This window comes from Equus caballus, chromosome 3, assembly GCF_041296265.1.
Source record: "Equus caballus isolate H_3958 breed thoroughbred chromosome 3, TB-T2T, whole genome shotgun sequence".
NCBI classification, from domain to species: Eukaryota; Metazoa; Chordata; class Mammalia; order Perissodactyla; family Equidae; genus Equus; species Equus caballus.
The window spans coordinates 54,997,935-55,023,449 of NC_091686.1; the positions used below are offsets into that span (position 1 = coordinate 54,997,935).

General features: G+C 38.7%; 1 protein-coding gene and 1 long non-coding RNA gene across 15 annotated transcripts in view; one reads left to right on the forward strand and one right to left on the reverse strand.

Annotated features, from left to right (window-relative positions):
- The window catches only part of LOC138923617 (uncharacterized), a 31,504-nt gene extending 18,801 nt beyond the window's left edge, over positions 1 to 12,703 (reverse strand). Inside the window, exons 1-2 of the long non-coding RNA XR_011437492.1 lie at positions 12,605 to 12,703; positions 11,862 to 11,953 (exon numbers count right to left, since the gene is read on the reverse strand). This is a non-coding gene — a long non-coding RNA (uncharacterized lncRNA). The remainder of the gene's footprint in view (positions 1 to 11,861; positions 11,954 to 12,604) is intronic.
- The window catches only part of FAM13A (family with sequence similarity 13 member A), a 316,899-nt gene that overhangs the window by 169,630 nt on the left and 121,754 nt on the right, over positions 1 to 25,515 (forward strand). For all 14 annotated transcript variants that reach the window (XR_011437490.1, XM_070263412.1, XM_070263416.1 and 11 more), the window contains exon 7: positions 22,442 to 22,605. Coding sequence is in view for 13 of the 14 variants with exons in the window: in XM_070263412.1 (XP_070119513.1) it covers positions 22,442 to 22,605 (164 nt within the window). In the remaining variant the exon portion in view is untranslated. The remainder of the gene's footprint in view (positions 1 to 22,441; positions 22,606 to 25,515) is intronic.

Here is a 25,515-nt window from a genome sequence, read left to right on the forward strand (position 1 = left end):
ATAATTGTCCAATAAATGCTTATTGAATTGCAATGTTGTCAAATTTGAAAAATGTTATTTAAGATTAAACCATCAGGTTAGTTTGGTAATAGTGGCATTTCTTTCCAAGTTCTGAAGTCCTTTATTCTTTTTATTAATAATTAAAATTAATAGCTCTCACTTCTATCATTTATTTTGTGCTTACTCTGTTCTAGGCACTAATGGAAGATGAATTATCTCATCTAATTTCCATCACATTTTATGAGATGTGGGTTTTTGATTATGCAGATGAGGCAACTGAACCTCAGAGAAGTTAGGGACTTTCCCTAAATCACGTAGCTAGCAACAGGGAGAAATAGAGTTCAAAGCCAATTTCTGCCCTATAAGTGACTGTTGTAAAATAAAGTATCTGCTTATATTTATGACAGTGGGAATGGTTTTTAATCCATTGGGAATGTGCATTTTACTAAAACCAATAACAAGTAATGCCTCATAGCTTTGTTCCGTTGGACACCACCCTCGCTAGGGAGACTTCTTCCAAAATCGAAGAGACCCCACTGACCCCAGGCCTTGTAATTTCCAGGCGGCTTTGTGGACAAGGGGTCATTAGTTTCAGAGTTTGGCAAAAGGAGTACAAAACATTCCATCAGCTTTCCTTGTTTATAGTAAGGACTACGTTAAAAGAAAGCTTGGATTATAAATAGCATTTGTTTTATCCCTTTAATCATTTTTTGGCAGTCATGCTCAGAACATGCATTGACAAATACAAGCGGATACAAATGTCGTGTCCTGCTCCCTAAAGCAGCACCTCCAGAAAGAGCTTTAAATGCAGTCTTCCTTCACTGTTATTAATGTGGGAGGTGCTTCCTCTCCCCTGAAAAATATGCCTTTACCTATAGATTTACCATAGAAATTCACTAGACCACCAGATAACAGTGGTATTTCCTATTCACAGCCATAGGTGAAAGAATGATTTCTAGAGGTTTTCCAGAGCAAGCAGCCCCACTATTGCTGAAGAGTATGAGAAGTCTCGTACCATGGACTCCTAAATGCACTTATCTTTCCCTGGGGAGTTAACTCCCATTTTTTTGGAGAAACCTAGGCTGCATTATGCACCCCCATGTATTTTCGCCTAGAAGAATAAGAGAATATTTTTAAGAATTCATGAATAACATATCAGAACATGTTTTCAAGTTTGATTAGTACTTTGGTGAACTCATTTAATTAGTGCTCAGAAAAGCAAGTGTAATTACTTTTTGAAAATATTATTTTGCGCTATTTAAATATAAAGATCTTATAGGGAAAAACTGATTATAGTTTTATAATATATAATTTGGAAGTAAATCTGTCTAACTCATTCATCAGCTATATGTTTTAGCGAGGAGGAGGATAATCAACTAAGTAATTTATGAATTTGTTTTCATTAGGAAAATATTATATTGAACATTCATTCATCACCTCTTATGTGTTCAAGACTTCTGGTAGGAGAGACAACAACGAGAAAGACTCTTGGGGATCACTCAGGCTAATTAATAAGGCTGACAGCATGTAAACAAGCAATTATAGCACAAGAGTAAAGGAGCTGATATCTGCCACTTTAAAACCCCAGCCCTCTCTAAAACCAACGCTCGACTTACTCCTTGGCTACCCTGGCAGCTGAACGGAGCTGGGGAAACAAAACCAAGCTGATGTCTCACTTTTTTTTTTTGAGATATATTTGACGTATAACATTGTATTAGTTTTAGGTGTACAACATAATGATTTGATAGATATATATCTCAAATATATATATACAGTGAAATGATTACCACCACAATAAGTTTAGGTAATATCCATCACCACACATGGTTACAAATTTTTTAAATTTTTTGTCATGAGAACTTTTAAGATCTACTCTCTCAGCAACTTTCAAACATACAATACACTATTGTTAACTATAGTCACGATGCTGTACGTTATATTCCCAGGACTCATTTATCACGTACTTGGAAGTTTGTGTCTTTTGGACACCTTCACCCATTTTACCCACCTCCCACCCCCGCCTCTGGCAGCCACTAATTTGTTCTTTTTATCTATGAGCTCATTTTTCCCACGTGTAAGTGAGATCATACTGTATTTGTCTTTCTCTGTCTGACTTATTTCACTTAGCATAATGCCCTCAAAGTCCATCCATGTTGGCACAAATGGCAGAATTTCCTTCCTTTTTATGCCTGAATATTCCATTGTGTGTGTGTATGTGTGTATATGTATATACATAGACCACATGTTCATGTGTGTGTGTGTGTGTATACACTTCACATACCACATCTTCTTTATCCATTCGTCTGTCAGTGGCCACTTGGATTGTTTCCATATCTGGGCTATTGTAAACAATGCTGCAGTGAAATGAGGGTGCAGATATCTTTTCGAGATAGTGATTTATTTCCTTGGGATAAATACCCAGAAGCAAAATTGCTGGATCATATGGGAGTTCTATTTTTAATTTTTTAAATTAAAATTTAAAGGAACCTCCATATTGTTTTCCATAGTGGCTGCAGCAGTTGACATTCCCACCAACAGTGCATGAGGGTTCCCTTTTCTCTACATTCTTGCCAATACTTGTTATTTCTTGTCATTTTGATAATAGCCATTCTAAGAGATGTGAGGTGACATCTCAGTTGTGATTTTGATTTGTAGTTCCATGATGATTAGTTACGTTGAACATCTTTTTATGCGTCTGTTGGCCATCTGTATGTCTTTTTGGAAAAACGTCTATTCAGATCCTTTGCCCGGTTTTTAATTTGATTTTTTTCTTTTGAGTTGTATGAGTTCTTTATATATTTTAGATAGTAGCCCCTTATCAGATACATGATCTGCAGATACTTTCTCTTATCCTGTAGGTTGCCGTTTTATTTTGTTGGTTTCCTTTGCTGTGCAGAAGCTTTTATCAGATATTTTCTCTCATTGAGTAGCTTGCCTTTTCCATTTGTCGATGGTTTCTTTTGCTGTGAAGCTTTTTAGTTTGATGTAGTCTCACTTGTTTATTTTTGCTTTTTTTGCCTTTGCTTTTGATCTCAAACCCAAAACATCATTGCCAAGACTGATGTCAAGGAGTTTACTACCTATGTTTTCTTCTAGGTGTTTTATGGTTTCAGGTCTTACATTCAAGTTTTCAATACATTTTGAGTTGATTCTTTTGTATAGTATAAGATAGGGGTCTAGTTTCATTCTTTTGCATGTGGCTGGCTGTCCAGTTTTCGCAACACCATCTATTGAAGAGACTATCCTTTCCTCCTTGTATATTCTTGGCTCCTTTGTTGTAAATTAATTGACCATATATGCATAGGTTTATTTCTGGGCTCTCTATTCTGTTCCATTGGTCTGTGTCCCTGTTTTTATGTCAATACCATATTGTTTTTGTGTCAATACCATATTGTTTTTGTTTACTATAGATTTGTAATACATTTTGAGAGCAGAAAGTGTGATGCCTTCAACTTTGTTCTTGTTTCTGAAGATTGCTTTGTCTACTTGGGAATTTTTGTGGTTCCATATGAATTTTAGGACTTTTTTTTTCTATTTCTGTGAAATATGCCATTGGAATTTTGCTAGAGATTGCATTGAATCTGTAGGTTGCTTTGGGTAGTATGGACGTTTTAACAATATTAATTCTTTTGATGCATGACTGTGAATATCTTTCTATTTATGTTCTTCAATTTCTTTTGATCAGTATCTTTCAGTTTTCACTATACAGGTCTTTCACACCCTTGGTTAAATCTGTTCCTAGGTATTTTATTCTTTTTGATGCAAAGTAAATGGAATTGTTTTCTTAATTTCTCTTTCTCATAGTTCATTATTAGTACATAGAAATGCAACTGATTTTGTATCCTGCAGCTTTACTGAATTTACTTCTGACAGTTTTTTGGTTGAGTCTTTAGGGTTTTCTATATATAAGATCATGTCATCTGCAAACAGAGATAGTTTTACTTCTTTCTTCCTGATTTGGATGATTTTTATTTCTTTTTCTTGCCTTTTTCTTGCTCTGGGTATGACTTTAAGCACTACATTGAATAAAAGTGGTGAGAGTGAGCATCCTTGTCTTGTTCCTGACCTTAGAGGAAAAGCTTTCAGCTTTTCACCACTGAGTATGGTGTTAGCTCTGGGCTTGTCATATATGGCCTTTATTATGTTGAGGTATGTTCCCTCTATACACATTTTGTTGAGAGTTTTTGTCATAAATGTATGTTGAACTTTGTTGAATGCTTTTTCTTCATCTATTGAGATTATTATATGATTTTTATCCTTCATTTTGTTAATATGGTGTATCACAATTGATTGATTTGCTGATGTTTTACCATCTCTGCATCCCTGGAACAAATTCCCCTTCATCGTGGTGTGTAATCCTTTTAATGTATTGTTGACTTTGACCTGTTAATATTTTGTTGAGAATTTTTGCATGTATGTTCATCAGGGATATTGGCCTGTAATTTTTTTTCCTTGTCTGGTTTTGGTATCAGTGTTTTCTGGCCTCATAAAATGAGTTTGGAAGTATTCCCTCTGCTTCTGTTTTTTTGAAGAGTTTGAGAAGGATTGATGTTAATTCTTCTTTAAATGTTTGGTAGCGTTCACCTGTGAAACCATCTGGTCCTGGACTTTTGTTTGTTGGGAGAATTTTGATTACTGATTCAATCTCTTTATTAGTAATTGATCTGTTCAGATTTTATTTATTTATTCATTACTGAGGTCACATTGGTTTATAACATTATATAAGTTTCAGGTGAACATCATGTTTCGACTTCTGTATAGACTGCATCGTGTGCACCACCAAAAGTCTAGTTGCCATCCATCACCATACACATGTGCTCCTTTACCCCTTTCACCCTCCCCAAACTCCCTTTCCCTCTAGTAACACCAATCTGTTCTCTGTTTGTTTGTTTATCTGCCACATATGGGTAAAGTCATATGGTAATTATCTTTCTCCGTCTGACTTATTTTGCTTAGCATAATACCCTCAAGGTCCACCCATGATGCTGCACATGGCACGATTTCAGCCTTTTTTATGGCTGAGTAGTATTCCGTTGTATATATATGCCACAACTTCTTTATCCATTCATCTATTGATGGGCACTTAGGTTGCTTCCAAGTCTTGCTATTATTAATAATGCTGCAGTGAACATAGGGGTGCATGTATCTTTTTGAATTAGTGTTTTTGTGTTCCTTGGATAAATACCCAGAAGTGGAATAGCTGGATCGTATGGTATTTCTATTCTTAATTTTCTGAGAGATCTCTGTGCTCTTTTCCATAGTGGCTGCACCAGTTTGCATTTATACCAGCAGTGCATGAGGGTTCCCTTTTCTCTACATCCTCTCCAACACTTGTTTTTTTCTTTTAAAAAGTAGTCATTCTGACAGGTATGAGGTGATATCTCATTGTAGTTTTGATTTGCATTTCCCTGTTAATTAATGATGTTGAACATCTTTTCATGTGCCTATTGGCCATCTGTAGTCTTCTTTGGAAAAATGCCTGTTCATATCCTCTGTCCACTTTTTGATTGGGTTGTTTGTTTTTTGCTTGTTGAGTTTTATGAGTTCTTTAAATATTTTGAATATTAACCTCTTATCAGATATATGGCTTGTAAATATTTTCTCCCAGTTGATGGGTTATCTTTTCATTTTGTTGATAGTTTCCTTTGCCATGCAGAAGCTTTTTAGTTTGATGTAGTCCCATTTGTTTATTTTTTCTTTTGTTTCCCTTGCCTGCAGAGAAATGATATTCAAAAATATAATGGTAAGACCAACATCAAAAAGCATACTGCCAATCTTTTCTTCTGAGAGTTTTATGGTTTCAGGTCTTACATTCAAATCTTTTATCCATTTTAAGTTCACTTTTGTGTATGGTGTAAGATAACAGTCTACTTTCTTTCTTTTGCATGTGGCTATCCAGTTTTCCCAACACTGTATATTGAAGAGACTTTCCTTTCTCCATTGTATGTTCTTGGCTCCTTTGTCAAAGATTAGCTGTCTATAGATGTGTGGGTTTATTTCTGGGCTCTCAATTTTGTTCCATTGATCTGTGTGTCTGTTTTTCTGCTAGTACCATGCTGTTTTGATTACTATAGCTTTGTGGTATAATTTGAAATCAAGGAGTGTGATACCTCCAGCTTTGTTCTTTTTTTTCTCAAGATTGCATTGGTTATTCAGGGTCTTTTGTTGTTCCATATGAATTTTAGTATTCTTTTTTCTAGTTTCCATGAAGAATGTCATTGGGATTCTGATTGGGATTGCATCAAATCTGTAGATTGCCTTAGGTAATATGGACATTTTGACTATGTTATTCTTCCAATGCATGTATACAGAATATCTCTCCATTTCATTACGTCTTCTTCAATTTCTTTCAATAACGTCTTATAGATTCCAGTGTTTAGGTCTTTTATCTCCTTGGTTAAGTTTATTCCTAGGTATTTCATTCTTTTTGTTGTAATTCTAAATTGGATTATATTCTTGATTTCTCTTTCTGCTAGTTCATTGTTAGTATATAGAAATGCAACTGATTTTTCTATGTTGCATTTGTACCCTGCAACTTTACTGTATTCATTGATTATTTCTAATATTTTTTTGGTGTATTCATTAGGATTTTCTACCTATAGAATCACGTCATCTGCAAATAGTGACAGTTTTACTTTTCAATTTGGATCTCTTTTATTTCTTTTTCTTGCCTAATTGCTCTGGTTAGGACTTCCAATACTATGTTAAATAAGAGTGATGAGAGTGAGCATCCTGGTCTCATTCCTGTTCTCAGGAGGAATCGCTTTCAGTTTTTCACCATTCAGTATGGTTGGCTGTGGGTTTGTCATATATACGGCCTTTATTATTTGAGGTATGTTCCTTCTCTACCCATTTTATTGAGAGTTTTTATTATAATGGATGTTGAATCTTATTAAATGCTTTCTCTGCATCTATTGAGAGGATCATGTGATTTCTACTTTTCATTTTGTTAATGTGGTGTATCACATTGGTTTGTGGATATTGACCTGTCCCTGCTTCCCTGGAATAAATTCTGCTTGATCATGGTATGTGATCCTTTTAATGTATTGTTGTGTTCAATCTGCTAATATTTTATTGAGTATTTTTGCATCTGTGTTCATCAGTGATATTGGCCTGTAATTTTCCCTTATTGTGTTGTCCTTGTCTGGCTTTGGTATCAGGGTAATGTTGGCCTCGTAAAATGAGTTACGAAGTGTCTGATCCTCTTCAATTTTTTGGAAGAGTTTGAGAAAGATGGGTATTAAATCTCCTTTGAATGTTTGGTAGAATTTACCAGAGAAGCCATCTGGTCCTGGACTTTTGTTCTTTGGGAGGTTTTTGGGTTTTTTGTGAGGAAGATTGGCTCTGAGCTAACATCTGCTGCCAATCTTCCTCTTTTTGCTTGAGGAAGATTGTCGCTGAGCTAACATCTGTGCCAATCTTCCTTTATTTCATGTGGGATGCTGCCACAACATGGCATGATCAGTGTTGCTAGCTCCATGTCCAGGATCTGAACCTGTGAAGCCCAGACTGCCCGAAGCAGAGTGTGAGAACTTAACCACTATGCCACCAGGCTGGCCCTGGGAGGTTTTTGATTACTGTTTTAATCTCTTTACTTGTGATTGGTCTATTCAGTTTCTCTGTTTCTTCTTGATTCAGTTTTGGGAGGTTGTATGATTCTAAGAATTTATCTGTTTCTTCTAAATTATCCAATTTGTTGGCATATAGTTTTTCATAGTATTCTCTCATAATCCTTTGTGTTTCTGTAGTATTCGTTGTAGTTTCTCCTCTTTCATTTCTCATTTTATTTGAGACTTCTCTCTCTCTTTTTTTAATGAGTCCAGCTACAGGTTTGTCAATTTTATCTTTTCAAAGACCCAACTCATTGATCATTTTTCTATTGTCTTCTTAGTCTCTATTTCATTTATTTCTGCTCTGAGTTTTATTATTTCCTTCCTTCTACTGATTTTGAGCTTTGTTTGTTCTTATTTTCTGGTTCTTTTAGGTGTAGTGTTAGACTATTTGAGACTTTTCTTGTTTCTTGAGGATTTTTCTGTATTACTATATACTTTCCTCTTAGTACTGCTTTTACTGCACCACATAAATTTTGGTATGTTATGTTTTCATTTTCATTTGTCTGCAGGTATTTATTTATTTCTCCTTTGATTTATTCATTGATCCAATATTGTTCAGTAGCATGTTGTTTAGTCTCCACACATTCGTGACTTTTCCAGCTTTCTTCTTGTAGTTGATTTCTAGTTTCATACTTTTGGGTCAGAAAAGATGCTTGATATGATTTCTGTCTTCTTAAATTTATTGAGGTTTGTATTGTTTCCCAAAATAGCTCTGAGAATGTTGCTTGTGCACTTGAGAGGAATGCGTATCCTGTTGCTTTTGGATGGAATGTACCATATACACCTATTAAGTCCATCTGGTCCAGAGTTTCATTTAAGGTCAATGTTTCCTTGTTGACTTTCTATTTGGAAGATCTATCCCTTGATGTAAGTGGATACTAAAATCCCCTACTATTACTGTGTTGCTGTCAATTTCTCCCTTTAGGTCTGTTAATAGTTGCTTTATATACATTGGTGCTCCTATTAGGTGCATATATATTAATAAATGTTATGTCTTCTTGGTGGAATATCCTTTTTATCTTTATATAATGTCCATCTTTATATCTTGTTATCTTTTTTGACTTGAAGTCTATTTTGTCTAAGTGTGGCTACATCAGCTTTCTTTTTTGGTAGCCATTTGCTTGGACTATCATCTTCCATCCCTTCACTATGAGCCTATGTTTGTCTTTAGAGCTGAGATAGATCTCCTGGAGCTTGCATATTTTGGGGTATTGTTTTTTAATCTATCCAGCCGCTCTGTGTTGTTTGATTGGTGAATTCAATCCATTAACATTTAGAGTGATTATTGACATATGAGAGCTTAATACTGCCATTTTATCTTTTTTTTTCTAGTTGTCCTATATTTCCATTGTTTCCTTTTCCTTGTGTTTCTGTCTACCATTTCAGTTTGGTGGTTTTCGGTGTTATGTTTCTTAGTTTCCTCTTTTTTAATGATTTGCAACTTTGCTCTGATTTCCTGTTTTGTGGTTACCATGAGGTTTGTATAAAAGATCTCATAGATGAGACAGTCCTTTTCTGCTGTTAACATCTTATTTCCATTAGCCTATGCAGGTTCCATCCTCTACCTCTTCCCCTTCCATGTTTTTGTTGTCACAAATTATCCTTTTTTGTGTATTGAGTTTGTGACCAAATTGAAGTGGTTTGGTGCTTTCTTTCCCTTTAGCCTTTATGTTATAATTGTTTACTAACAGATTTTGACACAGTGTTGCAATTTTCTGATTCTGTCTATTTATCACCTTCCTCAAAGCTTTATGTACATTTACTTTTTGTTTCAGGTAGGAGGGCTCCTTTAAACATTTCTTGTAAGGCAAGTCTGATGGTGATGAACTCCCTCAGCTTTTGTTTGTCTGCAAAAGCCTTTATTTCTCATTCATATCTGAAGGATAAGTTTGCTGGATAGAGTGTTCTTGGCTGATAGTTTTTGTATTTCAATATTTTGAATGTATCATTCCAGTCTCTCCTAGCCTGTAGAGTTTCTGCTGAGAAATCTGTTGATAGCCTAATGTAAGTTCCTTTGTAAGTTATTGTCTTCTCTCTGGCTGCATTTACTATTCTTTCTTTGTCATTGACTTTTGACAATTTTAATATAATGTGCCTTGGAGAAGGTCTTTTTGTGTTGAGATAATTAAAAGTTCTGTTGGCTTCATGTAATTTTATGTCCAGTGCCTTCCCCAGGTTTGGGAAGTTCTCAGCATTATTGCTTTAAATAAGCTCTCTGCTCCTTTCTCCCTCTCTTCTCCTTTCTCCTTCTCTTCTCCTTCTGGGGTATGCATTATCCTTATATTGCTTTTCCTAATTGAGCTGGATATTTCTCATAGAATTTCTTCATTTTTAAAAAATCTTAGTTCTCTCAAGCCAGCCCTGGTTGCCTAGTGGTTAAAGTTCAGTGTTCTCACTGCTTCAGCAGCCCTGGTTCATTACCCAGTCACAGAACCATACCACCCATCTGTCAGCTGCCATGCTGTTGTGGCAGCTCACATAGGAGATCTAGAAGCACTTACAACTAGGATATACAACCATGCACTGGGGCTTTAGGGGGGAAAGAAAAAAGAAGATGATTAGTGGCACATGTTAGCTCAGGGCGAATCTTTCCTTTCAAAAAAGAAAAAAAAAAGAAATCTTAGTTCTCTCTCTTCTTCCACCTGAATCATTTCTAGATTTCTATCTTTAAGCTTAGCTCACTAATTCTCTCTTCCATTTGGTCTGCTCTATTTCTAATGCTTTTTACTTTATTTTCATGTCATTAATTGTGTTCTTCATCTCTAGAATTTCTGTTTGGTTGTTTTGGTTTTTTTTTTTTTTTTTTTTAAGATTTCCAATCTCTTTGGTGAAGTCCATTAATTTTATTCCTGAACTCATTGAACTGTCTTTCTGAGTTTTCTTATAACTTTTTGAGTTTCTTTATGATAGCTATTTTGAATTCCCTGTCAGTTAGATTGCAATCTTCCATGACTTCATGTTTGGTTTCTGGAGAATTGTCATTTTCGTTCTGTGCTACCATGTTACTATATTTCCTCTTGGTGCTTGATGAGTTATTCCTCTGCCAGCACATTTGTGGTAGTAAACACCTTTCTTATTTGGGTAAGGCTTTGGTTACTTTGATTCTGAGCTACTTCTGGTTGTATTCAAGAGTCTATGCTTTACGTCCTCAGCTGCCTCTGCCAGAGGTGGCATCAGTGCCCTCCTTGTGCTGCTTGTGCCTCCAAGGTTGCTGTTGCTTTGTTCCTTATGATGTCACTGCAGTAATGTGTGTCGCCACTGAAGTCACTGGGCTGCAGACACCCCTGCTGCTTCTGAAGTTGCCTAAGTTTGATGTTGCCCTACTGCCTTTGGCAAGTTCTCCATGGGCTGGGGTGCTGCTGCCATGTGTACCACTTTTGCTACTGCTTTCAGATTACCTGGGGGTGCTGGCAGAGGCACTGTGTTCATAGGTGTTGCTGCCACTGCCAGGAGCCCAGGGTCTTGTATGCAGCCCCCACTGCTGGTAGGGGCCAGTGTCAGAGGTGCTGCCACTGGGGCCTGGGTCCAGGGTAATGCTGTGGCTCCTGTAGCCTCAGGTCCTAGGCACAACCTGCCACTGCTGGGGGAGGGGTAAGGGCTAACCCATGAGTCCCAATGCATTTCCTGAAGGCTCAGGTCCCAGGCACTACCTGCCACTGTTTGGGGAAGGATAAGGGCTAAGCCATGAGTCCCACTGCATTTCCTGAAGCCTCAGGTCTTGGGGACCATCTGCCATTGTTTGGGGAAGGGTAGGCCCTGAGCTTTGAGCACTGCTGCTGCTCCTGCAGCCTCTGGTCTCTGGCACTGGTGTGCTTTTTGAAACTTCAGGTCATGGGCACCACTGCCACTGCCAGGAGTATCCCTGTTCTGGATGCAGCCCCCACTGCTGGAAGGGCCCATGTCAGAGTCATCGCTGCCAGGGGAAATGGAAGGGGCTGGGTTTTGGGCACTACCTGCCACTGCTGGGGGAGTGGGAAGTGCTGAGCCAGCCCCACTTCTGGAAGGGCTGAATGTTGAAGAAGGGGCTGGGTCACAGGTATCTGACAGTTCCCAGAACCTCTGGTCACAGGCCCACAATGATTCCTGGTGCATCAGGGAGTGTGCACTGCCTGGACTTTCTTGGGTGTCACCTCAGTTCCTGAGGCCTCTGTTTTCAGGCATAGCCACAGATCCTGGAACCTCTGCACTCAGGAGCTGCCACCACTGCTTCCCTAGTTCCACTGCCTCCAGGAAGTCCAGTCCACCTACCTTCAGATGTATAGATGTATGCATCTCTTGGGCATTCTGGTGTGCTGTGCATAGAGTCCTTTCTTGGTCAGTAGATGTCCTACTGGTTGTAACTTGGACAGGAGAGACAAAGGGAAAAATTCACTCTGCTGTGATGCTCTGTTAGATTTTTTTTATTTCTTCATGATTCAGTCTTGGTAGGTTGTGTGTTTCTAGGAATTTATCTATTTTAGGTTTCAAATTTGTCAGCATATAATTGTTCATAGGAGTCTCTTCTGATCCTTTGTATTTTTGTGGTATCAGTTGTATTGTTTTCTCTTTCATTTCTAATTTTATTCATTTGAGTCGTCTTTTTTGCTTTGTGAGTCTAGCTAAAGGTTTGTCTATTTTGTTTATCCTTCCGAAAAACTAGTTCTTAGTTTCATTGACCTTTTCTATTATCTTTTTAGTCTCTGTTTCATTTATTTCCACCCTGGTCTTTGTTATTTCCTTCCTACCTTCTAACTTTTGGCTTGATGTCTTACCTTAAATACTTGACTACCCACCTCAAATGGGCCCTTATGTTGTTGGTAGTCCTTCTGCTCTCCCTAATCCTTTTACTCTTCCTCTATTTTAAACAATTGTTTCATACCTTCCCCTTGGTCCTTAACCTTCAACATCTCCCTTTTCACCCGTGACTCTCCGATGATGACCTTACTTTCTATTTCACTGAGAACATCAAGAGAGAATGTACATCTGTTCCCACCCTCACATCCATCCACTACCTGCCCCCATGCTGTGTTGTCTCCTTCCTTCTAGTCACTGGAGATGTGTTGTACTTGCTCCTGTTCAAGATCAGCCCTCCCCTGTGACCCGTACCCTCTGTGACCCAATCAAGAACTCTGCCCCCTGAATTCTCTCCTTCCTCCTCCCTCTCCTGGATCATCGTTTTCTTGTCTGTCTACTGAATCATTCCCATTTTTAGAGAAATGTGCTGTAATATTTCCCATCTTGTAAAAAAAAAAAAACCACCACCACCAACCTCTCCTTTGACTCCACAGCCCTCTTTAGCAATCATCCATTTTTTCTCCTATTACTTAGAACACAACTTCTCAAAAGAATTATATAAGCTTTCTGTTTTTACTTTCTTTTGTCTGTTCTCTCTGGAACCCACTCTAATGAATCCCACTACAGAATGAAACAGCTCTTGTCAAGTGATGCCGCATTGCCAACTTCAGTGTATCTTATTCACCCTGTCGGCAGCATTTGACTCATTTGATCACTCTCTCCCTTTTTTTTTTTTTTTTTTAAAGATTTTTTATTTTTTCCTTTTTCTCGCCAAAGCGCCCCGGTACATAGTTGTATATTCTTCGTTGTGGGTCCTTCTAGTTGTGGCATGTGAGATGCTGCCTCAGCGTGGTCTGATGAGCAGTGCCATGTCCGCACCCAGGATTCGAACCAACGAAACACTGGGCCGCCTGCAGCAGAGCGCGCAAACTTAACCACTCGGCCACAGGGCCAGCCCCTCTCCCTTTTTTTTTTTTAAAAGATTTTATTTTTCCTTTTTCTCCCCAAAGTCCACCAGTACATAGGTGTGTATTTTTTTTAGTTGTGAGTCCTTCTAGTTGTAGCATGTGGGACACCACCTGAGCATGGCTTGATGAGCGGTACCGATTTGAACTGGCGAAACCCTGGACTGCTGAAGCAGAGCACGCGAACTTAACCGCTCAGCCATGGCGCTAGCCCGCCCCTTTTTTTTTTTTTAACAACAGCTTTATTGAGATATAATTTATATTCCATAAGATTCACTCTTTTAAAGTTACAATTCAGTGATTTTTAGTATATTCACAAAGTTGCGCAACCATCATCACTATCTAATGCCAAAACATCACCCCCAACAGAAACCCCATACCCATTTGCAGTCACTCTCCATCACTCAGTCCCTGGCAGCCACTGATTTACTTTCTGTCCCTGTAGATTTGTGTGTCCTGCACATATCATATAAATCGAATAATATAATATGTGTCCTTTTATGTTTGCCTTCTTAAAATAATATTTTCAAGATTCATCTATGTTATGATAGTACTTCATTTCTTTTTGTAGCTGAATAATATTCCATTGTATGGATATAGATTTTGTTTATCCATACATCAGTTGATGGACATTTGAGTTGTTTCCACTTTTTGGCTATAATGAATCATGCTGCTGTGAACATTCATGCGCAAGTCTATGTGGACACGTGTTTTGGAATTGCTGGGTTATATAGTAATTGTACTTACTCCTTCCTCGTTGAAAACCTTTCCCCTTGCCTTTCAGGACACTGTCTTGGGTTCCCCTCTACCCTCAGTCTCTCTGAGTCCTCTCTCTAAGTCCTCTCTCTAACCTTGGAGTGCTCTGGTGATCAGTTCTTAGTCCTCTTCCCTTCTCTGTCTAGATTTACTTCCTGGGTGATCTCTTTTAATTACTAGGTTTTTAATCACAGTATACATATAGAAGACTCCTAAATTTGTATTTTCAGTTCAAGCCTCTCAACGCCAGCTTCCAATTGCCTTCATGGCATCTGCACTTGTCTATCTTATGTGCATCTCAAGCAAATGTCCAAAGCTATAAGCTCCTGATTTACCCTTCAAAATCTGTACCTCCTGCTATCTTTCCATCTCAATGATAGCAATTCCATCCTTTCAGTGCTCAGACCAAAAACTTTGGAGTCATTCTTGACTGCTACCTGCCCCACACTTCCTGTCACATGCATCAGCAAATCCTGTTGACTCCACCTTCAAAATATATCCAGAATCTCGTCTCTTCTCACCATCTCCCTGATCCAAGCCACAAGCATCTCAGTTGCTTCCTCCTTGGTCTCCTTGTATCACTCTGACCCTTCTACAGTCTTTTCTCAATGTAGCAGTAAGGATCCTTTGAAAATCAAAGTCAGACATGTTAACTTCTCTGCTCAGCATCTTCCAGAAGTTTTCTGTTTTTATCAAGATGAAAGCCAAAGTCTTTAAAATGCCTACAGATCTGCATGATCTGGGCCCTCTGCTACTTCAAGGACCTCATCTCCTGCCACTGTTCTTTTATTTCATTTGGCTCCAGCCACAGTGATCTCCTTGCTGTTCCTCAGATTTGTGAATCATGCTTCCTCCTCAGGACCTTTGCACTGCTCTTCTCTCTATCTGCAATGCTCCTCTCCACACATCCTCCTAAGACACTCATCTTATTTCTTTTAGGTTTATAGTGAAGACTGGTAGTGGCCTCCCAAGATATAGTCTTCCTCTCTTCCTTGGCTGGGTATACTGATGCACAGCTATAAGACCACTTTCCCTAACTTCCCTGGCAGCTGTGTGTCACTGCATGACTAAATTTTGACCAATAAAAGTAAGAAGTTGGGTTTCCCTTTAAGGATGGGGCGTGCCCTTTCTTGGCCCTCCTTCCATCCCACCATGTTTGCAACACAAACCAAAGTTCCTGCCCTCACAGAAGTTATAGCTGGTTAGGGGGAAAAGACAACAAATAAATAAACATAGGTAACATGCAGTGTGTCAGATGATATTAGGTGCAATGGAGATAACTAAAGTAGGGCCAAGCAAATGGAGAGTTGTGCATAAGGGAGAATTTTGCTATTTATTATATATAATGTCAAAGAAGGCTTCACTGATAAGGTCATGTTTGAACAAAATCTTGCATCAGTTTGAAGTAGATTTGCTTGCATATAATAAAGCCCAAACAAGACTAACTTAAACAAGATAGAAAAGTATTTCTCAGGGGCCAGCCCCATGGCTAAGTGGTTGGGTTTGCACGCTCCGCTTTGGCAGCCCAGGGTTTCACTTGTTCAGATCCTGGGCACAGACATGGCACTGCTCATCAAGCCATTCTGAGGTGGCATCCCACATGCCACAACTAGAAGGACCCACAACTGAAAAAAAAAATACAACTATGTACCGGGGGACTTTGGGGAGAAAAAGGAAAAATAAAATCTTTTAATAAAAAAGGAAACATATTTCTCTCAAATAAACAAAACCTGTATGTCAGGCCAGGGTTGGTAATGAGGCTCTGTGAGGTCGCTAAAGACCCAGGATCCTTCAGCTTACAACTCCACACAACTGCAGTGTGGTTCTCCTGGCCCTAGATGTTGCCATCTGCTTTCCTTATGGGCCACAGAAGGCATGTTGCCTCCCTGAACTAACTCAAAGTTTAGTTTGCCCTAGATTTTACAGTTGGTTACTTCACTTTGGACAGGAGAAAGGGTTTTTGTTGTTGTTGTTGAGGAAGATTCGCCCTGAGCCTAACACCTGTTGCCAATCTTCTTTTTTTTTTTTTTCTTCACCAAGCGCCAGTGCATAGTTGTGTGTTCTAGTTGTAAGTCCTTCTGGTTCTTCTCTGTGAGCCACCACCACAGCATGGCTACTGACAGACATGTGATGTTGTCCCACGCCCGGGAACTGAACCTGGGCCACCGAAGCAGAACGTGCTGAACTTTAACCACTAGGCCATCAGGGCTGGCTTGAGAAAAGGGTTTTAATTGCCAGTTTTTCCACTATCTGTACAGCCTTGGACAGATCATTTCAGTTCTTTGGCCTCTGGACTTCAATTCTGAAATAGGGCAATTGGAATCATACCTCTCATCAACTCTACAACTGAGTGGTTCTAAAATAATCATCTAATTTCTTAATTTTCCACCTGATTTTTCTTACATAAACATGAAACTTGTAGGACCAGCTATAGTATATTTTGTTTACCTTAAGACTTGTTTTCAAGAACCTCAAAGAGAAATTACTTCTGGACAAATTTTAAAACTTTGAATCAGCAGCACACATTATTCTAAGGGTTTTTAAAACATACACCTGTCCATGATCCATCTCAGATATATTCCCTGAGACTGGGAAGTGAGGTGGCGGGGTGAATTGAGGCAGGTGTGCTTTGTAAAATCTCCGAAGGGTATTCTGATGTGTACCTCTAGGTAAGAGCCACTGCTTCGTGGCATTCCATTAGTGTTACGAGCATCCCTTTGGAACCAGCTTCCAGAGGACATCTTGTTTAAAGGCCCCATCACCCTGGGTAGTCCTGTCTAAGTTAGCAACAACTTGAGGCCAGAGGCATTGCACTTGGGATTGGATGACAAACATTCCCATTGATCATTAAAGATAAATGATGAAAAATTTTAAAGCAAATTTTTATATTACTAACAGAATGAAAATTTGTGAAAATCTTATATCTAAATTCCTGAACTTCTCCATTTACACGGTTACTTTTTGCCCGAATTTTTTCTGATAAAAGACTTGAAATCATGGACTCGAATGAGTAACTTTGTAAAATAGCAGATGGAACTGTGTTAATATTAATAAGAGCCCTCACCTTACTGCCATGTACAGATTCATCTGTGAGCAGCTTCTAAAAGGTGAGGCTTCTTGAGCCCCAGTCTCAGGATGGATGGCTCTACCATGGGGCCAATAGTCCTGGTAAATGTAGTTTCCTGCCCTGGTCTTATGTTAGTAATTCCCATGCTCTGTGAGTTCAGATTCTTCCCATTTCTGTTCCATAGCTGTTTTTTAAACTGACCCATTTTGAAACTGGATATAAACAGAACTTGTAAAATAAGAATGATGCTTACACAATGGAGTTAAGGTGCTTTATGATATCAGCTGATAATCTATTAACATTTCAGTATTTCTGGGAGAAAGGTAAAAGATATTATTTAGTAGTTCTGTCATTCATTTGTTTATTCATTCATTACGCAAATATTTAATGGTCGCCTGCTGTTTGCTAGGTGTGTTGTAGGAGGCAGAGCTACAGCAATGAACAAAACAGACAAAAGTTTCAGCTGTGATGGCGCTTCCCTTTTGCAGAGGAGAGAAGGGTTGAGAAGGGAAGAGTTGAAGAAAACCAAGTGCTAAGGGGTTTTTTACTTGCTTGGGCCACACTGAATCTGTAATTGGTCTGGCCTCTTATCTTTCAAGATGGGCTTTTTTTAAATTGTTAAATTTCTGTTTTTCACGTGAGTAACTTTTCTAACAAACGAAGTTAAACTGATTTTATGCTAATGTACAGATTCACTCTAAAACTTACATCAAGATGAGTTTTTTTTTTTTTTTTTTGAGGAAGATTCGCCCTGAGCTAACATCTGTGCCAGTTTTCCTCTGTTTTTTTCTGTGGGATGTCCCCGCAGCATGGCTGATGAGTGGAGTAGGTCCACACCTGTGATCCAAAGCCACAAACCTGGGCTACCGAAGTGGAGCATGTGGAACTTTAGTCACTCAGCCATGGGGCTGGCCCCAAGATGAGATTTTAATTAGTTAATAACTGTTTTAACATTGACCCATTTTTACAAAAATGCATCTTCTTGTATCTTGTAATTCTAATGTTTAACATGTAACCAAATATAGAGAATCGTGGTAAGAACAGGTAACGAGGCCTGACTCTCTGGGTTGTAACTGTAGATCTGCCACTTACTCACTGGGACAAATAACTCAAACTCTTTGTGCCTCAGTTTCCTCATCTGTGCAGTGGTAATAATGACAGTCCCTGCCTTCTTGGATTGTTGTGAGAATTAAATGGGTTAATTTATGTAAATCTCTTGGGACTGTGCCTAGCACAGAGTAAAGGCTCACTAAATATTTATTTAGAACAGCAACAGCATCTAAGTGAATATATCCTGATTTTACAGTCTCAAAGATTGTTCTTTTATTTATATTCCCATGGCATTTCAAATACTAAAGTAACTCAAATTGCTTCTTAAATAGACTATTCCATACTTGCAAATACATGCATGGAATGTGCTTTTTTTTAAGATTCCTAGAATTGTTTGTATTTTAGTTGTACACATAAATCACATAGCATGTGCCTAGATCCTTATCTGAAACAGCCCATGGCAGGATTCCTCTGAGCAAAATGTTTTTCATTGTTGGTTTGGGGGCTTTTAATAGTTTTCACCTTCAACTACAAAAGTTATCATGAAGAAATCACTAAAATAAAAAGCAGACTAGTGTGAACCAGTGGATATCTCCAATGGAAAGAGAACACTGTCCGTTCCAGTCATTATCCCAAGCACTTGTCCACTTTCCCACTGCAGCGCACATCATGAGGGAGGGCTGCCGAGGGTCTCCAGGCACATTCACTCCCTTTATTACAAGAAGGCTTTTGGCTCTATTTGCAGTCTGTGCCCAACAGAGCTTGGCTGAACCTCATGGAGCCCCTAGCAACTCTTGCCTTAGACAAGGCAAGCCTGAGTGGCCTCTTTGGTCCATTTCTGCTAAACTCATAGCTGATCTTGGCACGTTATGTCTCAACATGTAAATGGCGAAAAGGGAAGATACAACAAGAAGAAAAGTATATAAAGAGAGGATTGCCTCAACAGATTCTTGTTACCATTCCCTCTAAAGCGGGGTTTCTCAACTTCAGCTCTTCTGACATTTCGGACCAGATAACTCTTTTTCATAGCAGGCTGTCCTAGGCATTGTAGGGTGTTTAGTCACATCCTTGGCCTCTGCCCACTACATTCCAATAGCACACACCACCACCCCCATCATGAGAACCAAAAATGTCTCCAGACAAATTGGCTCCAGATGAGAACCACTGCTCTAAGGCAACACTAATAACATGTCCCCTTGTATCTTTGGCCTTGGCTGGCTGTGTTATACTCCTCCTCAGAGAGTTCCATGATGAACTCAGAGTCCACCACTAAACTATGTACACTTTGAAATGGACACCCAGAAGGGAAAAAACAAAACTATCCCTCTAACTACATTATAAGGCCAAGGCTCAAATCACGTTTTCCTAAAAAGATCAATTCCAGCTAAAGTAAAGAAAGTGATCTCTTCCCTTTCCTCAAAGTTAATACATTTGTACTAAAATTAATTACATCAGTAAAACAGCAGGTTTTAAAATTTTATTACTCTATTCATTTTTCTTACAGTCATGTTTTCTATAGTGAAAATGTATAGTCTTCAAGATACATCTTCAAGAAGATATCATTAATCACCTTTAAAAATGTGCACTCCTTTTAAAATATGTGTATATATTCTAGTAGTCTCAGAGTTACTGAGCTTTTTTTCTAAGAATTTTGTTCTCTCATAGACTTCATGTGGTATTTTTGTGTTCTTTGTGCAAGTTCAATTCTTTGTCATTAACCATGAACATTACAATATAAACTCATTATCAGTATATACCAAGGTAGTACAATCAGTCTATGTTATTTCTGTAGAAATCGTCATCACAGAAATACACTTAGATAAATGTAGCTGATGTACTTGCTGGTATCTGAGTTCTAAGTGATTTGCATTATGTGGTATATTTTAATGTAAACTGACTAAATCGAATAAGCTGCATGTGACCTTTTTTACCTTAGAATATTTCCCCTTTACGTAAATTGTTAAATCAAATTTAGAACCCCAGAATTATCACTGTACCTACCATGTGGTGTCCTTATTTTAACACCATAAAATGTTACCAAACAACTGCTCTTGTATTTCTTTTAATATTGAGAATTAAATCTGGATGTGAGGTTTTTTTAGCTAAGTAGTTTGAAATCTTACTGCTTTTTCAATTTTTTTATTGATTTTTCATGTCTGCTTTTATGGAAAATAATCACGTGCAAAAGGAGCCCCTTAGTGAAATATAGAATAGCATATACTTGTACTTTTCGTGTTCTCTTGCTGTTTATCTGAATATTTCTTTTAGAAGTAATCTTGGCAAATATCTCTATGAACTATAATTAGTTCATAATTTAAAAAAAATGTTTTCTTGCTTTCCTTGATTTTCATGAGCTTATAAATGCTCCGCAAAGAAATGCAACCAAACAATTAATTGGTAATTGTCAGATTTGGGAAAACTTTACATAACAGTATTAATAAAAGCTAGCTTTTATTGAATGTTTACTTTGCTCTGTGCTGAATGTAACTCTTGGCTAAATTATTCTCATATATTACTTTAATCCTCAGAGAGGTATGAATTTATTAGACAATTATGTTCATAATTGTCCCCATATTTTTTAAAAAATCGTTCCTTATCTTAGACTCTTCGTCAGTCAGTGTCTTGGGAATATCTTGTAGATGAAAAGTGTGTTATCTGACAATAAGTATTTATTAATGGGTTCAAAACTTTGCTAGACTATATGGTAACAACGTTAAAAATAAAGAAGAGGAAGAAAGAGAAGGGCCGTAAAAGGGGAGAAATAGGAAGAAGTTGAAGCTGTAATCTCCGTCTCCAGGATCTGGTTGAGGCCATGTAACCGAGAAATACCAGACAGCGAAGATTAAGGTCATCAGAGGACATGTAGTCAAGTGTGGATTGTGTGGTGGAGTGTTAGAGGAGTTCAGAGCTGGGAAAGGTCAGTAAGGCCTGAGGTTAGTGAGAGAAGCTCTGTGGGCAGTGGATTCTCATCTCAGCCTCAAAGGAAGTTAGGGTTTGGTTTGGTCTTGGGCAGTTGGCGAGTGACCAGTGATGAACAGATGACATTCTAAGTGGAAGGACAAGCATGAGAAGAGTCTTAGAGGTGAGAAAAACTGTGTTTGTTCCAGTGTAACAAATACAGTTGATCCAGGGGTTTGAAATTGTCCTGCAATTCTGACATGATTTTTAAACGCTTTTAAGAAAAGAATATTGGTTGTATTCACATTCTTTCTGATCTAAAATAAGAGAGCATGAGGGTATTTCTGGGGTTGGGGGGAGTACATAACCTCAGATATGAGCAGTCAATACACTCGGTATTCATTTGGCACTTGTGTTGCCTATGCTTTCAGGGATATAAGAGAACTAAAGTTGTTGTGTCTTTCCTATTTATTTTCTTAATTGAAAATTGATTAGACCATACTTTGCAAAATCCGTAAAAGGATTAAATATAGAAATCCAATCCAATACAAAAGAGGATAACAATAGAAACTTTTAGCAAACTGGTATGTATTTTGCTTATTGGCAGTGAATATTTCCGGACACCTTTTTCGCATTGGCATCCTTTGTTTCAGTGGTTCTCAGCCTTTGGTTTTCCTGCCTCTTTCTGACTATTTCTTCTTTCCTCCACTCTGGGTTGCATCTGATATACCCTCATAATCTCTCATTATCTAGAATTATTATTCTAAGGAGGGAGGGCCTGGAGATGATTTGTGTCAGAATCGAGGAGCGGGGTGTGGGCCATATAAAGTTTGAAAGTTCCCCTTGGAAATATTGCTATCTCCCCGTCACTGTGCCCTTTGCTATATAAGAATTTTTATACGTATTTTAAATTCCATACCTAGGTTGATATTTTTCTAGAGTGTTATTAATAAATTAGAATAAATTATCTTCGGGGCCGGCTCCATGGCCAAGCGGTTAAGTTCTCGGGCTCCGCTGTGGCGGCCCAGGGTTCGGATCCTGGGCGCGGACATGGCACCGCTCGTCAGGCCACGTTGAGGTGGCGTCCCACATCCCACAACTAGAAGGACCTGCAACTAAGATATACAACTATGTACGGGGGGGCGGTTTTGGGAGATAAAGCACACACAAAAAAAAAGATTGGTAACAGTTGTTAGCCCAGGTGCCAATCTTTAAAAAAAAAAAAAAAAAAGAATAAATTATCTTCAATAACTTAACTTGAAAGATTTTTTATTTCCACTCTCTCTCTCTCTTTTTTTTTTTTTAATTTTATTTTCTAGATCCCAAAGTCCAGGAGTGAGGGATCTATTAAGGCCCACAGGGTACCTCAACCGGAGCTATCTGATGGCGTTCCTCAGGTCAGCCTACGGCTAAGTCGTAGAAAACCCTGCTGGGATGACATGAATTCAGCAGAGGATGCTAGCAGTGCCAAGTTGGTATCCAGGTTGGCATGTTTCCTTGTTTGTTTACATACTGCATTGTCTGCTCTGACGTGTAGGCCGACATATGTAGGTATCTTTGCCTGTATCTATACTGGGGTCAACAGGATGCAGATCAGTAAAACTATTTAAAATTCACTCTTACGTTTTGAGAATTTTCTGACTGATAGTTCTTATCACAGAAGCATTCCTGGTTTGTTGTATTTTATTTTCTAGAATAAAACAAATTGTTTAATCAAGTGGACTGTGCTAGGCTCACAGTTAAAAGTTGGAAGAGTTACTTTTTGGACACCGTGTCAGTACGTTCAGTGGCCAATATTATCTGCAATTAAAGTGGACATCAGAGTTGTTACTAGAACCAATTCTCATTAACAAATTTTGAATGCTGCCTTTTAACCATTATGTTGCATATTATACCTGAGAGCAAACGTCTTTGGTACACTTGAAGAAAAAGGCATGCAATTTTCTCAAAACAGGTAAAATGGGATCTGAATCTTATTTACTCCTAGCATATAGAATGTTTCCTTTTAAGAATATTTTTATCTTTTATTATATCTTAACACCTATTTCTAAAATTAAAAAAATATCCATTACAAATACAAGACAGAGAGCTCTATAGAATTGTAAGACTTTTAAGACATTAAATAGATAAATAAGGGGGCCAGACCAGTGGCATGGTGGTTAAGTTTGCACATTCCGCTTTGGTGAACTGGGGTTCTCCAGTTCAGATCCTGGATACGAACCTACACACTGCTTATCAAGCCATGCTGTGGCAGGCGACCCACATATAAAATAGAGGAAGATGGGCACAGATGGTAGCTCAGGGCCAATGTTCCTCAACAAAAAGAGGAGGATTGGCAACAGACGTTAGCTCAGGGCTAATCTTCCTTAAAAAAAAAAAAAAGATAAATAATATAGTTAAAGAGCTTACCACTTTGGATTACCTTATAGAAGGGATGGTGTTTGAGCTGGATTTAAAAGGTGAAGACAATTTAAATAGAAAGAAGAAGAAAACAAGGCTCTGGTAGATAGGTCCAGTTAGGAGGCGTAGTGTATTTGGGAAAGAGCAAACCGGCATCCTGTGAGGAATTAGTTGGAGGCTGGCAGAGTGGAGGGAGGCCGGGTCACAGAGGACCTTGAATGGAGGACCAGCCTGAAGTATTTTTGCATTCAGTCCTTCCTTCATTAAGCAAATGTTCAGCACTTAACCTCTGGTTCCAGGAAGTGCTTCAGGACGGGGGATGCAGCAATGAACAAGGCCAACCAGGCCCCTGTGTTTGTGGACCTTACATTCTAGTGAGGGAGGCAATAGCGAGACATAGAAAAAAAGCCAGTGAAGAAGCTCATTTCATCTCTAATAAATGAGGATATTAAGAAACTAAAACAGGTTAATGTAATAGGCTGACTCAAAGACCACTTAGTTTGAGTAGGCAGGGAAGGCCTGAATTGAGACATAAAGGGGAAGAGGAGAGAGTTGGTGACAATCAACGAAAGAGCAGTTCTAGACAAAAGAACTGAGGTGGGGAAGCTTGGCTTCATCCTACAGGTAACAGGAAGCCAGTGAAAGTTTCGGCCGGGTCGGGGAGGTGATAGAAACCATGGTAAGTTGGTATATTAGGATTGATTGGAAGGAGGAGAGTTTGGAGGCACTTAGTGTTCCTTCCTTCAACAGTTAGTAATTTTTATTTCGATCTAGTTATGTGGCATTTACTTGCTGGTACTGGAGATTCAGAGAATAAGAGACATAAGTCCTGCACTTGGGGAGACAGAGGATAATGGATCAAAATTCAATAATTATCATTAAACGCACATATACTCCATGCCTATCATGTACCAGGTACTGTGAAATCGTCTGGTGATAAAGTCATAAATAAGATTCAGGTGCTCCTCTTACAAAGCTTCAAATACAGTGCGCAGGGTGCAATGCGAGGATGCAGGAAAGCACAGACCTCGTGGCGGGATGAGGGTCAGAGAAGGCTTCAGAAAGAGGACGATTTTGGAACTAAGGCTCATGGCATAAGCAGAAGTTCTCTGGGCAGGGACATCAAGAGAAGGTGGTCCTGGGAGAACAACTGCAAGTGACAGGACAGGCAGGCGGGAGGGGACTGCACCTGCAGCCGTGGATCCAGGACATCTGGGGTTTAGATGGAGAATGCAGGAGAGGCTAAAAGCGGGTTCAGAGACAAAGCTAAATAGGTCAGATCATGAAAAGCTGTACCCCATAGTAAGGAGTTGAGATTTTCTCTTGAAAATGATGGTGAGTGATTGCAGGAGAATGATATAAACAGACTTGTATTTGATAAAAGAAGCTGTGGCACCTGTGTAGAAGGAAAGATGTACAGGGCGGTCTTCACTGCGGAGAGGGAAGGGCGTGATCTGTAGAGGAACCAGCCTTGGTCAGCGAGGAAAATTCCAGAAAAGAATAAAGGCACAGATACAAAACACTGGGCCTTGTCAAAGTTTTCTTTTCTACTTTAAAAACCAGAGTCAAGTGACTGGGCGACAGGAGCTCATGTAGATGTTATCTTCCCAAATTACTTTGTAACGAATTATGCCAAGGATGCCTTAAGTGGAATAATGAAGAGGTAAATTCAGATGTTTGCTGTTTCTATCATTATTTTTATTCATCTAGTTAGAAAATGAAAGAAAAAATTTCTTGCTTCTAAAGGTGACAAGAAATGAGCTACCTGTTTTGGAGAATGAATTTGCATTTCTGGGATACAAATCAAGGAATGAGACTGGAGAGAAGGCACCGCTAGCGTTGCTGTAGCCACTATTTGTTCTTCTGGTCAGCGTATCTCCAACTAAAACAAATATTAGTATTTATGAAATTCTTATATACTTCCCAATTTTTTGAAGTACAGCCTCAAAGAACTGACTCCTGCACACTCAGCAACCTTAAAGTTTAGATAGGA